At 43.9% G+C, this 15,944-nt stretch overlaps 1 protein-coding gene across 1 annotated transcript in view; it reads left to right on the top strand.

Moving 5' to 3' along the window:
- The first annotated feature begins 4,879 nt into the window (after positions 1-4,879).
- Positions 4,880-15,944, top strand: part of LOC134220432 (tuberin) — a 103,556-nt gene continuing 92,491 nt past the window's right edge. The window contains 3 exon segments of the mRNA XM_062699490.1: positions 4,880-4,931; positions 5,139-5,274; positions 5,337-6,244. Of these exon segments, the coding sequence (XP_062555474.1) occupies positions 5,199-5,274; positions 5,337-6,244 (984 nt within the window). The 5' untranslated portion in view covers positions 4,880-4,931; positions 5,139-5,198.

Genomic DNA, 15,944 nt, shown 5'->3' with positions numbered 1-15,944 from the left:
TGTTTCAATAAGAAAGACTTGAAAAAGGCAATACGTTTGAGGTATAGGTACATTTTTTTGGCAAATCGACAAATTTTAAAATAAGCAACTTTTGGTATCGTGTTCAAAAGAAATTCCTTTTTCTATCCCAATACCATGTTAAATTCCGTTTACTGAATCGGAAAAGTAAAAAGTTGAAAAGAAATTTCTTCAACAGTATCCACCTGAAAAGAACAAAAATCAAAAAGGGAATTTGTAAGGTTCCCACGCAAACTAATGGGAGCTGTCACTTTACTTTCAGAAAAATAGTCTGCTCGATTATTCCGCAAGTAAAAGTGACATTTTGCTCCTTGCAGATCAGTTGTCAAAATTCCGCTTGGTAATATTGCACAAAATTCCGTAACCTCTCTACTTTTTAAGTGGATACTGGCCTTGAATTGCGACCTGGGTCTTTGTCAGGTGAAACTTTATACTGTTTTCTGTGCTTTACAATCAAAATGTCAAATAATAAGTATTTTGAGTTGTGGCAGTATTGCACGAAACCGTTGTGTGCGCTTTTTATTATTTTCTTGCCACATAGTTTCTAGAGTGCAATCAATATCTCAAAAGTTTTTCGGACAAAACAGCAGTTGGAACTTGAAGTCTTTTACATCAAGTCAAGAGCCTATAAGAACATTAGAATTCAATGCTTATTATTAAATAACTGAATTGATACTTAAACATAATGTTGTACATTTTATACACTTTTTTACATAATCAAAGCCTCTCACGAACTATTGAAAATTTCCGGGAAAATTTTGAAAAGCCTACCGGGAAAACCGAGAAAAACCCGGGAATTTATTTTGTCGAATAGAGTGGTCACCCTGTTAATGAACACTAAGCTGCGAGGCGGCTCTGTCCCAGTGTGGGGATGTAATGCCAATAAGAAGAAGAAGAAGTATCCGCAAGTAGGTTCCGCCAAAGCGACCGTGTGCCGCTCAAAGCGCACAAGCCCAAGTCCTGGTGTTAGGTGGGACGCTAAACAGCCCTGACACGACGGCCCTCCGGCGAGACAGGAGGTTTGCGCAGGCCCAATAAGCCGCCTGGAAAACCAATAATTACGAACAATATAAAAGATAATGCGACTCAATATAATCGGCAAAGACCTAGGCGACGAATAAAGGATCACGATTGGAAACTTGGAACATGGAACTGCAAGTCGCTAGGTTTCGTAGGTTGCGACAGGATGATCTACGATGAATTACATCCCCGCAACTTCGACGTCGTGGCGCTGCAGGAGACTAGCTGGACAGGACAGAAAGTGTGGAAAAGCGGGCATCGAGCGGCTACCTTCTACCAAAGCTGTGGCACCACCAACGAGCTGGGAACCGGCTTCATAGTGCTGGGTAACATGCGCCATCGTGTGATTGGGTGGCAGCCAATCAACGCAAGGATGTGCAAGCTGAGGATTAAAGGCCGTTTCTTCAACTATAACATCATCAACGTGCACTGCCCACACGAAGGGAGACCCGACGACGAGAAAGAAGCGTTCTACGCACAGCTGGAGCAGACATACGATGGATGCTCACTGCGGGACGTCAAAATCGTCATCGGTGACATGAACGCAGGAAGGGAGGAAATGTATAGACCGGTCATCGGACCGGATAGACGATTGCACGAGCCAAAAACTCCATATAAAAAAAATGTAAACATTGCCCTCATGAGACTTCACTCGCCATTTGAACACGGGTAAAAAAATTGCCATGTGACGTCATGATGCAATGGTTCATAGTCTTCCGTGTTCCACACAGATAGAAAAATCCACTAAAATTTACGCTAAAAATCATGCACATAAATGGAACGCCATTATTAGCGTAATTCCGCACACGTGATATAACCTAAATATATACAATATTTGACGTGAATCGTCGATATTGCATACAAGTTGTAAGCAATATTGTTAGGAAGATGATCATTTCAGAGTAGAGTAGCGTAAATTTCCGCATATCAAGTTTTACGCGCTGTTTATTTTTCATATTTTTTTTTCTGTGCAGCGCAATTTTCAATTCCACTGTACCTTCAAGCGGCAGATCCGGTAGTGATGCAGCTCCGACCAGAACATTTTTTTACATGTGAGACTACTGTCAATCCCTCGTTATCTTCGCAACCGGGACGCATTGTGGAAAGCATTATGGAAGCCCCCGACTCCTCAATGGAGAGATCCATCTCGCCTCCCTAGTTACGAGGACCACTGCCAGCTGATCGATCTTCTTCCGTTGCGTATCCGTAGGGACTTAAGCAGAGCACTGACCGTCGCTGATATTATACAAGGAAGGATCGATTGTCCAGACATTCTGCAACAAATTAACATTAACGTGCAACATCGGCCATTGCGGAATAGCATAATGTTGAGACTTCCCCTTCGCCGCACCAACTATGGTTTGGGCAACGCACTGAACGGGCTACAGAGAGTTTTTAATAGGGTGGCATCAGTATTTGACTACCACTTGACAAGAGATGCGCTTCGCCGTAGTTTTGTAAATGTTTTTCGTCGTAGTAGTCCAGGAAATCCAGGAGGAGATTGGCCGGCTGAAGAACAACAAAGCCCCTGGGGTTAACGAACTACCAGGAGAGCTATTTAAACATGGTGGTGAGGCACTGGCTAGAGCGCTGCACTGGGTCATTACCTAGATTTGGGAGGAGGAAGTTTTGCCGCAGAAGTGGAAGGTGTCGTGTGTCCCATGTACAAAAACGGCGATAAGCTGGATTGTAGCAACTACCGCGCAATCACATTGCTGAACGCCGCCTTCAAGGTATTCTCCCAAATTTTATGCCGTCGACTAGCACCAATTGCAAGGGAGCTCGTGGGGCAGTACCAGGCGGATTTTATGGACGAACGCTCCACCACGGACCAGGTGTTCGCCATTCGCCAAGTACTGCAGAAATGCAGCGAATACAACGTGCCCACACATCATGTATTCATCGACTTCAAAGCCGCATTGGATACAATCGATCGGGACCAGCTATGGCAGCTAATGCACAAACACGGATTTCCGGATAAGCTGACACGGTTGATCAAAGCGATGATGGATCGGGTGATGTGCGTAGTTAGAGTTTCAGGGGCATTCTCGAGTCCCTTTGAAACACGCAGAGGGTTACGGCAAGATGAAGGTCTTTCGTGTCTGCTATTCAACATCGCTTTGGAAGGGGTAATACGAAGAGCAGGGATTAACACGAGTGGTACAATTTTCAATAAGTTCCGTCCAGCTATTTGGCTTCGCCGACGACATAGATATTATGGCACGTAACTTTGAGAGGATGGAGGCAAGGATGTTATCGATCATTTAGTAATCTGCATTCGATCATTTAGTAGTTTGACAATAACTCATTCCAGAAGCTAAATTTTAAAATGTGTTGTATGGTGAACTTTTAGTGCGAAGGTTTTTCTACAACTCTCCTGAACAGGTCGATGTTCGAATTCCACTGCTAAAGGAGTTACGGTGCTAGTTGCTATACTTATACTAAATGATAACAAAATATGCAATCATTTAGTCTAAGTTACTGTTACTAGCGCTATAGCTCCGTTATTAGTGAAATTCAAACAACGAACTATTAGCCAGAGTTGTAGATTAACCTTTGCACTAGAAGTCCACCATACAACACATTTTAAAATTTAGCCTCTGGAATGAGTTATTGAAAAACTACTAAATGATCGAAGGCAAATTACTAAATGATCGATAACATCCTTGGATGAAGGAAGCCTACATCAGACTGAAGAGGGAAGCCAAGCGGATCGGACTAGTCATCAACACGCCGCAGACGAAGTACATGATAGGAAGAGGTTCAAGAGTAAGCTACCCATCGCGAGTTCACATCGGTGGTGACGAAATCGAGGTGGTAGAAGAATTTGTGTACTTGGGCTCATTGGTGACTGCCGAAAATGATATCAGCAGAGAAATTCGGAGACGCATAGTGGATGGAAATCGTACGTACTTTGGACTCCGCAAGACGAGACCTGGACGATGCTCGTGGAGGACCAACGCGCACTTGGAGTTTTCGAAAGGAAAGTGTTGCGTACCATCTATGGTGGGGTGCAGATGGCGGACGGTACGTGGAGGAGGCGAATGAACCACGAGTTGCATGAGCTGCTGGGGGAACCATCCATCGTTTATACACCGCGAAAATCTGACGACTGCAGTGGGCCGGGCACGTAGTCAGAATGTCGGACAGTAATCCGGTGAAAATGGTTCTCGACAACGATCCGACGGGCACAATAAGGCGAAGTGCGCAGCGGGCAAGGTGGATCGATCAGGTGGAAGATGACTTGTGGACCCTCCGAAGGCTGCGTGGTTGGCGACGTGCAGCCATGGACCGAGCCGAATGGAGAAGATTCTTATATACCGCACAGGCCACTTCGGCCTTATGGGCCAAACACAATGCATACGTTTGCGTGCGTTTTGACAGTTTTCCCATGGGAAAACTTTCAGTGAATTCAAGCCTTCTTATAAATATACCACATTGATGAAAATGCTCGAATGGTGGGTGCAGTTGACCTTCAGAATCGTCAAATCAGAGACTAACCCGCAGGTAAGCTGGCGGCCATTACCGCTCGCGGAAAACTTTAGAACCAAGAATCATGGTGACACCTGTTCCAAAAATGGCCAACAACAGGATTCTTTGAAGTGTCCCTTTGGGAACCGGCCCCAAAATGGGCATTTCAATATTTTCGGTCCATATTAGCAATGAGAGCAGAAAAGCGGTCTATCCGCAGCACCCAACCTTGCAGAACACTAATCTTTTTGTTCACCACCCACTAAATATACACTTGCAGATGGTGTTCTCCATCACCTTGATATGTCAATCATTGATCATTGCGTTTGCCGATAACATGTCATATCGTTTTGCTGTCAATTCTATTTTTCTCAGCTGATATTTTCAAGAACATCACAAAAGAGATTTTGGCCGCCCAGAAAGTAATAATTTCGTGAATTGAAATCGCAAATCACACATAAATACGATATTTTCCGCTAATGTTGTCCAATTAAACTATTGTATAAAAGTTTCTGAAACTTTTGTTGATATTTTCATTAGTTCTTGTTAATTTAAATGCGGTGGATTAGTAGTAAAGAAAACAGCCGAAGTTTTCCTGATATTTGACTGCTTCCATATTTTTTCTTCAGTTCGGATCAACTAAAAGTGAACATCTTTTGTTTGAGTCAGTACAATAATAGGACTCCAAGATGAGTGGCAAGGATAAGGATAAAGTTTTGAATAAAGTGAAACAATTTTTTATGCGAACAAACAAAAATTTGGATGGTAAGTAATAGTTTGAACAGTTTTTCCTTTTTTCTGTTTATTGATTTGTTTGTTTGTTGTAGCATCTCATCATGATCGGAACTACTTCCCGTTATCGGCAGAGTTGGAACGGGAGTTACAGCCTGAAACACCTGTTGGGCAGCGTTGTAAGGCTCTGAAAGATTTCAGTGACAATGTGCTAAAGTATCGCCTGGAGCCGGACGCCGTGCAGCTCTTGTGGCAATGGACGAAAGACTTGATCGTTGGGAACAAATCCACCGAACAACGCCATGTTGCTCTAAACTTCTATTGCAAACTTATTCAAGGCCAGTACGATAATCTCAAGATGATGAGAGCACAGTTCTTTCGAGTGATTGTTTCCCACGAAGAACCGGAGGATATTGAATACAGATTGGAAATGCTGAAAAGCCTTACTGAAAATGGCAAAAACATTCAATATTTTGAAAAGGAAATCGGATCCTTTCTAGTACAATGGATCCCCCAGATAGAACAAGTCGGCTACATAATACAGTTGTTGGATTTGATTATAAACCTCGTCAAGTACAATGCCGCCAGCTTGGAGAAAAATTTTCTAGTCGGGATTGTGAACTACATTTTTGATATAACATGCAAGGTTGAAGACACTCAAACTGTACTGCTTTGCCTATCGGTTTTGGATTGTTTCATCTGCTACGCAATCATTCCAAACGAAACATTAACTTTGTTTATTGTTATCCTCTGCCGTACGGTGAACAGAGAAGCCTTCTGCCAAACGTCATGGAAGATCATGAAGAATCTTTTCGGCACGGCGTTGGGCCATGCAACGCTGCTCACCATGTGTAATATTTTGAATGACAAAACCTTCTATCGCGATGAAGCTCTCCTCCGTGGAGCTATCTTCCACACCAACGTGGGACTATGGGGAGTTAGCGGCTGCGTTGTGCCGATACTTAACTGTTCTCCTTCGATTGTGCTGACCAGCTTCCTGAACGTAAGTTGAACATTTTCACAATTTAACACCTATGTGTTAGCAGTTGATATAGAATGGGACAATAGAGTGATTCAAATTTTGACTTTTTCACTAATTCACAATTCTCCTAAATTTTGAGATAATTTAATTGTAAATTGACTGATCTGAATATTCATCGATACACGTCGACAAATTGAAGTTATATCTGTAAGGGCCAATTTCTTCACCTTCGCTTAACTCTTAAGCGGTGCTTACCCATAAGTTTAAACCTGGTTTAAGGCCTAAGCGGAGGTGAAGAAATCGGCCCTAAGTGTTTTTTTGAGCAAGGGTAAACGAAAATCGGCGAACAGACACCTAAGCAGGTTAGCTCAGATAGTGTGGGGATGGGTGTTATGTAGAAGCTGATCCGACCCACCAAAACCTAAATCCTTTCGTCAGTCCTTACCCCTCGGCCCGCAATTAAGCAATACATCAGGGGGAGACTTCTGAGAACGCTCACATGCTAATGCACAAGGCTTAAAGACACATCGTGGTAACTTCATGGGTGGTAACCTCACCAGTCGTCGATCGCAAGCCATGACAGTAACCTAACAGTCTCTATCAGTGTCTCACGTAGGAGATGAGCATTGAGCACATCAGCAGCAACAATCGCACATGGTCCGCAATTTCCTCTGTATTAACACCCGCGACATGTCGATTGTTGATTGAGCTGCTGTGTTCCCCGGTACGAGCCACTAGCAATCGACACCTAGCAGCATGACAGGGCGAACGAAACTTTCTCTTCCGATCTGCGCATTTGCATCCCCGATAACCCCGTGTGTTAGGCACTCTCCATAGGCGTTATCAAGGCTCTCATAGAACTTATCCTTCACGTCATCAGGCTTATCGTTCGTTGGGGCATAGATGCTGATCAGGCTATAATTGAAGAACTTGCCCTCCATTCTCAACACGCAAATGCGGTCGCTTATTGACTTCCACCGGATAACACGCTTCATCTGCTTCCCGATCACCATGAAGCCTACTCCTCGTCCTGCTCTGTCACCCCCGCTATAGTAGATGTGGTACTTGAATGAAGTGTTCGCTATGGGATCCACCGCCCGGAATCACGTTCGCCAGTTCTGAGCCACCGTATTTCCTGGATTGCTACCAGATACACACCGACCTTCTGCAGCTCACGATTCATTTTTTATCTTTATTAGAGAGATTTGCAGCCCTTGGCTGGCTCGTCTCTGAAAGATTATTATTATTGTATTACATTCAAAAACAATACAATTCAAATTATTTTTTCTTAGATCTAGTATTGTAGACTTTCCACTCTGATTTGGAAAAGTGTCCGTCGTTGTCTGGGCAGCTCTGATCTTCACAAGTTCTTTTACATTCTTGTTCTATGGGCTCCGTTTCATTAGTTTCGTTTGTTCCAGTTGACAATCTTCTCTTTGCCGCCGCGGTGCCGTATTCAATCTCGTTGATGAGCCAGGAGTCCTCACGTTCCCAGATCCGACTTTCCAATCGTTGTCCTTTATTCGTTGATGGGTCTGTTGCCGTTGAATCAATCCGTTTGCTCTACTTTTGCCTTTCTTGGTAACTGTAGAATCTTTGGCTGACACGATCGCCCCTAACATGGGGAACAGACGCTATTGTGAGCCGCCCCTAACATGGAGAACAGACGCTCGATCAGATTTACACCTCAATCCCTTCTTCCCTGTCAGCATACGACCATAGTTGTCTCCGGGGTTGGTTACCTGATCTTCCCTAAGGTTGATCGTATCCAGGCCAGCGCCGCGAGGAGGTAGGAATAGGAGTTGCTGGGTAAGAGGCTAAATACCGCGAAATGGGGTCTATTTTATTCCTTCAGGAACGCGAAGTACCTATGGTACGTTTTACCCAGCATTTGCCGTGCCATATATGGTTCTATGGGATCAGTGCAAAAGGCCAAACCACAGAAGGCTGAAACACAAAAGGCCAAAAATGTTCTAGCATACCACAAAAGGCCGAAAACCCAAAAGGCCGAACCACGAAAGGCCGAATAACACAAAAGGCCGAATCATTACACAAGTTTCAATCTTTCAACCAAGAGAACTTAGAATACTCACAAATTTACGTTTTCTTTTATTATGCTGCACCATTAAGAAAAACTTGTCCACGTGTTTTGCAACTACTAGCAGCGATCTAATCAATTTTATTCAGTTGAGGTATTTAACGTCAGTTCAACGTCGAAGCTCAATCTTTCAATTGAAAAAAGTTGTATGACGGTGTTTACAGAGTTAATTTGAATCCTTATATAATCCATAATAGATCAATCTTCATTGCAGTAATGAAAGTATGAACATAACTGAACATTGTATACGTATAAACATTAGCACTTTAAAGTAACGGAGTAATCCAAGAGCTCTCTTTTTCCTTCCTTTGGTGATGTAGTAATCATTGTAAGTATTGGGAAAAGTTAAATTCCTAAATCTAATACAAGAGCCCGAGTTCAATTCCACCGGATTCATGGCTCACAGAATCGAATTGCCGATTTGCATCAATGTAGGAGTTGTGCGCTTCATGACACATGGATGTGCGAATGAGCGCACTACTCATGATCTAATTGCGACATCAGAAACTAAACAAAATCGACATTTCCAATTATTATGCCACCACTTAATTGTACTTTGACAGATACGTATTTCGACCTCAATTAAGTGGTGGAATTAAATGGGATTGTGCAAACTCGTCTTATGACAAGTGAAGACGATGCTGGGTCATTAGGCCGAATTGTCATTAGGCCGAATGGTCATTAGGCCGAACGGTCATTAGGCCAAATGGCCATTAGGCCGAATGAGAACTGGGGAGTGAGAAATGAGTTGTACGAAGTGAGGAATAAGGAAAGAAGGAAGAAAGAAGAAAAAAAGAATAAGAAAGAAAGAAGACGGGGAAAGAAGGAAGAAAACGGAAGAAAGAAGAAGGAAGAAGAAGGAAAAGGGAAGAAGCAAGAGAGAAGAAGGAAAAAGGAAGATGGAAGAAGAAAGAAAGAATAAGAAAGAAAGAAGACGGGAGAAAGAAAGAAGAAAACGGAAAAAAGAAGAAAGAAGAAGGAAGAAAGAAGAAGGAAGAAAGAAGAAGGAAGAAAGAAGAAGGAAGAAAGAAGAAGGAAGAAGGAAGAAGGAACCCTAGCAGCACACATGTTTCACATAAGTTACTTCAACTATTTTGTGTCCAGATTAAATCACATTCAAGTTGCGGCAACCATTTGTGTTTAACTTGTGCTGCTTGGGAAGAAGGAAAAACGAAGAACGAAGAAAGAAGAAGGAACAAAGAAGAGGGAAGAAAAAATAAGGTAGAAAAAGAAGTAAGAAAAAAGGAAGAAGGAAGAAGAAAAATGGAAGAAGGTAGAAGGAAGAAGGACTAAGGAAGAAGCAAGCAGGAAAAAGAAAGAAAGAGGAAGGAAGAAGAAGGGAGAAAAAAGAAGGAAGCAGGAAGAAGGAAGAACGAAGAACGAAGAAGGAAGACGGAAGAAGGAAAAAGGAAGAAGAAAGAAGGAAGAAGGTAGAAAGAAGGAAGAAGGAAGAAAGAAGGATAAAAGAAGAAATAAGAAGAATGAAGGAAGAAGGAATGAAGAATAAGGAAGAAGAAAGAAAAAAGAAGGAAGAAAAATGGGAGAAGGTATAAGGAAGAAGCAAGCAGGAAGAAGGAAGAAAAAGGAAAGAAGAAGGAAGGAAGAAAAAAGAAGGAAGAAGGAAGAAAGAAGAAAGTAGAAAGAAGAAGGAAACAAGAAAAAGAAAGCCTAAAGAAGAAGGGTGGGGAAAAGAAGGAAAAAGAAGGAAGAAAAAGAATGAAGGAAGAAAGAAGGAAAAGGAATGCAGAAATAAGAAGAAAGAAGGAAGAAGACAAAAATAGCACAGAAGAAGGAAATAGAAAGGAGCAAGAAGGAAGAGCGAAAAAGAAAAAAAGGAAGAAGAAGAGAGATAAAAGAAGGAAGAAGCAAGAAGAAAGAAGGAAGAAGGGGTAAGGTGAAGAAAGCACTTCTCATTTTTAAATTTTTGCTCCTTTTTGCTATTTCGGCCTAATGGCCATTCGGCCTAATGACCATTCGGCCTAATGGCCTGACACCAGTGAAGACATTCCACTAAAAAGCTCAAAATAATTTTCTTAACAATTATTATGCTTTTAACTAAAAGCTGTTTAACTTACGGTAACGCGGTGTTCTTAAATGTATTTCATTTTCTCCCAATTTAAGAGAAACTTCACAAGACTTCACTGAGAAATCACAAAATAATCCGAATATTCTAAATTATATTAAGTATTTGAATAAAAAAAAAAGTCTGAATGAAATCGGCAGACCAACAAAGTGGACCGGTTCTCCGGTTCACTTTTTTGGTCTGCCGATTTTATTCGGCCTTTTGTGATTCGGCCTTTGTGGTTTCGGCCTTATGTGATTTCGGCCTTTTGTGGTTTCGGCCTTTTGTGCATTCGGCCTTTTTTGCTTTCGGCCTTTTGTAATTAGGGCCATTCTTAGCCGTGCGGTAAGACGCGCGGCTACAAAGCAAAACTATGCTGAGGGTGGCTGGGTTTGATTCCCGGTGCCGGTCTAGACAATTTTCGGATTGGAAATTGTCTCTACTTCCCTGGGCATGAAAGTATCATCGTGATATACGAATGCAAAAATGGTAACTTGGCTTTGAAACCTCGCAGCAACTGTGGAAGTGCTTAATGAACACTAAGCTGCGAGGCGGCTCTGTCCCAGTGTGGGATGTAATGCCAATAAGAAGAAGAAGAAGCCTCTTGTAATTCGGCCATTCGTGATTCGGCTTTTCGTAGTAGACCCGGTTCTATTGGGGGTATACTTACTTGATACTTACTTGCTTGATACTAGCTCTTCGATGAACCAACGCCGAATGGAATGTCCTTCTCCACTGGACTCGATCCTAGGCCAATCGCTTCCAGTTGCCCTGAACATTGAGCGCCCTCAGGTCCTCTTCAACTGCAAAAAGTCGTCGTGTATGCGGCCGGGTTCTCTACTAAATATTATCTTTGCTTGATGTTCTTCCGGCATACGAACAACGTGCCCAGCCCACCGTAATCTGCCGTGTTGTATAAGCTTAACAATATTCTGCCCTTTATACACCTGGTACAACTCGTGATGGGCTGTAAAATTGTGGGTTGACATCAAGGAAGGAGTGCCCAACAGAGCTCTGGTCCCCACAAGTTCCTACCTCACGCTTCCACGGGTCGTCCGATAACAAAAGACCGTCGCCAAGGGTTGCGTACTTAGCTGGTAGTGCAGCCTAGGCAATGTTGTCCTTCTGACGTCAGCTAGAGTGAGAAGGTACGCCTCGAGCGTCTGTTCACCAGGAGGTGCGGTACCCAGCGGTGTCAGCTATACCTAAGGTGGCAGCCCCACCAGCGCGATGTAGGTAACGCAACCTCGGTAAGGTAGCTTACTGAAGCCCCGTAAATACCACGAAAAATTGAGATAGAAGAAAAAGAGAACGTTATTTTTGGCAACCGACCCGGCAACGAAAGAAGGACTATGATTGGAAACTCGGTACCTGGAATGTCAGGACCCTAAATGAACCTGGACGAGTGAGCCTTCTAGCTCGTGAACTGCAGAAGGTTGGAGTGAACGTGGCCGCTATTCAAGAAGTCCGATGGCCCTGATCCGGAGAACGTGAATTCCGACCCGTGGACCCCACGACCAACACTACATTCAAGTATAACATCTATCACAGCGGTGGCGGAAAAGCAGAGCTTGGAGTTTCGTAGTGATGGGTAAGCAGATGTAACGAGTGATGCGGTGGAAACCCATTAGCGAACGAATCTGTGTGTTGAGGATACGGGGCAAATTATTCAATTACAGGCTAATCAACATTTACGCACCGACAAACGATAAATCCGACGACGTGAAGGACACGTTTTATGAATGTCTTGATAAAGCCTATGGAGAGTGTCCAAAGCATGACGTGAAAATTGTTATCGGAGACGCTAACGCTCAGGTCGGTAGAGAGGACTTTTTCCGTCCCATAATTGGTAGGAAAAGCCTTCACTCCGCTACCAATGACAACGGCCTACGGCTAGTAAATTTCGCTGCTGCCAGAGGGATGGCCATCAGTAGCACCTACTTTGGACGAAAGAATATCCGAAAGCACACCTGGAGACACCCAAATGGTGAAACTTGCAACCAGATAGACCATGTTCTGGTGGATGGGCGCCATTTCTCGGATGTTATCGATGTGCGGACATTCAAAGGTCCGAACATTGACTCTTATCACTACCTCGTTGTCAGTAAAATTCGATCACGGTTGTCAACTGTATCGAACGAAAGATCACGCACAGCGAACGATGCGTTACAATATCCAGCGATTGTCGGCTGAAGGAGTATCGGCCGAGTACCGCCAAAAGCTCGACGAACGGATAAGTGCAATCAACGTTAGCGACAACATCAACGATCTATGGGAATCGATCCATGGAGCGGTGAGCACAACAGCACGAGAAGTGGTAGGGACTGCACAGAGGCGACCCAGGAAGGGTTGGTTCGATGTGGAGTGTCAGAGAGTGACAGACGAGAAGAACGTTGCCAGAAGCCGGATGTTGGTGTCGGGTACCCGATCGAATAGAGATCGGTACAAGGAAGCAAAAGCAGCCGAAAAACGAACCCACCGCAGGAACCCACCGCAGAAGAATATGAAGAACAAGTTATTAGTGAGGCGCAGGAAAAATGGAGCAGAACGATATGCGGAGGTTTTATGAGTCCGACAATAGCGTGCGGAGAAAGACAGCGCCATCTCCCGTCATGTGGAACGACCAACAAGGTAATTTGCTGACAGATAAAACCGAAGTGGCTGCCAGGTGGAAGCAACACCTCGAGACTTTGTTGAATAGTGGAAGTGACGGTGCTTCGGTAAATAGAATAAATATTAGCGACGATGGACAAGCTGTGGAGTCGCCAACACTAGATGAGGTTAAAAAAATCTGTTAAAGAGCTGAAAAACAATAAGGCTGCGGGGAAGTACCAGCTCCCGGCTGAACTTCTCAAACATGGCAGTGAGCAGCTTCATGAAGTTCTGCACCATATAATGTCGAAAATATGGGAAGACGAGGAAATGCCTGCTAGCTGGTTAAACGGCTCATTTGCCCTCTCTTTAAGAAGGGGCACCGAGTGGAGTGCGCCAATTACCGAGGAATAACCCTCCTTAATTCGGCGTACAAAATTATGTCCCGTATTCTGTTCAACAGATTGAGACCGCTTGAAGAGTCCTTCGTCGGCGAATGCCAAGCAGGTTTTCGTGAGGGCCGATCAACGATGGATCAGATGTTCATCCTGAGACAAATCCTTGATAAATTCCGGGAGTACAACTTGCAGACACATCATCTGTTTATTGATTTTATGGCAGCGTACGATTCAGTGCAACGGAATGAATTATGGCAAATTGTGCTAGAACATGGTTTTCCGGCGAAACTGATACGGCTGATTCACATAACGTTGGACGGATCGAAATCAAGTGTAAGAGATGAAATATCGACGTCATTTGTTACCTTAGATGGATTAAAGCAGGGTGATGCACTCTCGAATCTACTGTTCAATATAGCGCTCGGGGGAGCGATTAGGAGAGCTGGTGTGTAAAGAAGCAGTACCACTATAACAAGATCGCATATCCTCCTGGGATTTGCGGACGATAACGATATTATCGGGATTGATCGCCGTGCCGTGGAAGAGGCTTTTGTGCCTTTTTGGATTGGACTCATGATCAATACCAACAAAACGAAATACATGGTCGCTGGCAATCAACGTGGGTTCATTAGTGGTGGTGGTAGGGAAATGGTGCTAGATGGTGACAAATTTGAAGTGGTAGAAGAACTTGTGTATCTTGGAACATTAGTGACGTGCGATAATGATGTTAGCCGCGAGGTGAAAAGGCGTATTGCAGCTGCAAATAAGGCTTATGACGGACTTCGTAACCAGCTTAAGTCCCGTAGTCTGCATACGAGAACAAAACTCGCGCTGTATACTACTCTGATTCTTCCGGTGGTTTTATACGGCCATGAGACATGGACGTTAAAGGAGGCTAATCGGAGAGCTTTCGGAGTGTTTGAGCGTAAGGTGCTGCGTACAATACTCGGCGGTTAACAGGAGAACGGTATCTTGCGGCGTTGCATGAATCACGAGTTGTACCAGGTGTATAAAGGGCTGGATATTATTAAGCTTATACAACACGGCAGACTACGGTGGGCTGGTCACGTTGTTCGTATGCCGGAAGAACGTCAAGCGAAGATAATATTTTGTAGAGAACCCGGAAGGGGCCGCAGGCTTTGTGGAAGGCCGCTAACACGATGGCTTTCTGCAGTTGGAGAGGACCTGAGGGCGCTCAACGTTCAGGGCGAGTGGAAGCGATTGGCCCAGGATCGAGTCCAGTGGAGAAGGATACTCCATTCGGCGTAGGTTCATCGAAGAGCTGTAGCCCATCAATTATCAAGTAAGTGCAACTCGTGATTCATGCGACGCCACCAGATACCGTCCTCCTGTTGACTACCGAGTAATCATAGTTTTGTATAGAGCAAATTTCGTTTCCGTCTGCATGTTGCGGACCTAAGCTGGTAACGTAATCCGCAAAAGGCCCTATTCGCAGCAGCAATACGTCTTTTCACTTCACGGGTAACGTCACATGTCACAAGCGTTCCAAGGTAAACAAATTCATCAACAACTTCAAACACATCCCCATCAAGCACTACCTCTGCACCAACACCACTAGGTCTTCCCCTATCTCTACCTGCCACCATGTACCTTGTCTTGGTAGAGTTAATGATTAAGCCTATTCTCGCCGTCTCCCTCTTCAGTGGGACAAAAGCGTCCACTACTGCTCTGCGATCGATTCCAATAAGGTCGATGTCGCCCGCAAAACCCAGGAGCATATGCAACCGTGTGATGATAGTGTCGTTCCTCTGCACGCCAGATCTCCTAATAGCGCCTTCGAGTGCAATGTTGAGCAATAAATTTGAATGTGCATCACCCTGTTTCAATCCGTCTAAGGTCACAAACGAGGTTGACACTTCGTACTTGATTTCGAGCCATCCAGCGTTGCACGTATCAGTCTAATCAGTTTCGCCGGAAAACCATGTTCGGACATTATCTGCCACAGCTCATTTCTCTTCACTGAATCGTACGCTGCTTTGAAATCAATGAACAGATGGTGAGTCTGCAAGTTGTACTCCCGGAATTTATCAAGGATCATCACAGGCTAAACATCTCGTGCTTCCCAGCAGCTTTACTGTTTTTCAGCTCGTTTAGAGCCTTCTTAACCTCGTCCAGCCCCAGCGTTGGTGGTTACAACTTTCCTTCGTAGACGAGCCCATAACCTGAAGGAATACGGTGCGAACGAGACTGAGCGAAACGAACAGTACGAGTCTAATATTAATAACGAACAAAGGTTTATTAGCTATAGCTATAACGTGTCTGTTCTCTACAGTGGTTGGATGTAAAATAGATCTGTTCACCATTTTCAAAAGTATTTCAGATTTAAAGTGCCACCCCTCTATTTCAATGAGTATCTTAAATGGAGTCTCCTGACCAATTTTCAGCCAAATCCATGGAGATTAAGAGGTGCATCAAACGAGATTTGTGATTTTTTAGACTTTTTCATAGAAATGTCGTCTGAATGCATCAATTTAACTCCACATATTTGAAGCATTAGTCGTGAATAGCTTCTTTAGACTATTATCTACCACTTTGTCATTGATACTAGGA

The sequence above is a fragment of the Armigeres subalbatus genome, chromosome 3 (genome assembly GCF_024139115.2).
Source record: "Armigeres subalbatus isolate Guangzhou_Male chromosome 3, GZ_Asu_2, whole genome shotgun sequence".
Taxonomy (NCBI): domain Eukaryota; kingdom Metazoa; phylum Arthropoda; class Insecta; order Diptera; family Culicidae; genus Armigeres; species Armigeres subalbatus.
The sequence above is the reverse complement of the archived record's forward strand: the minus strand, read 5'-3'. Positions and strand labels throughout refer to the sequence as shown.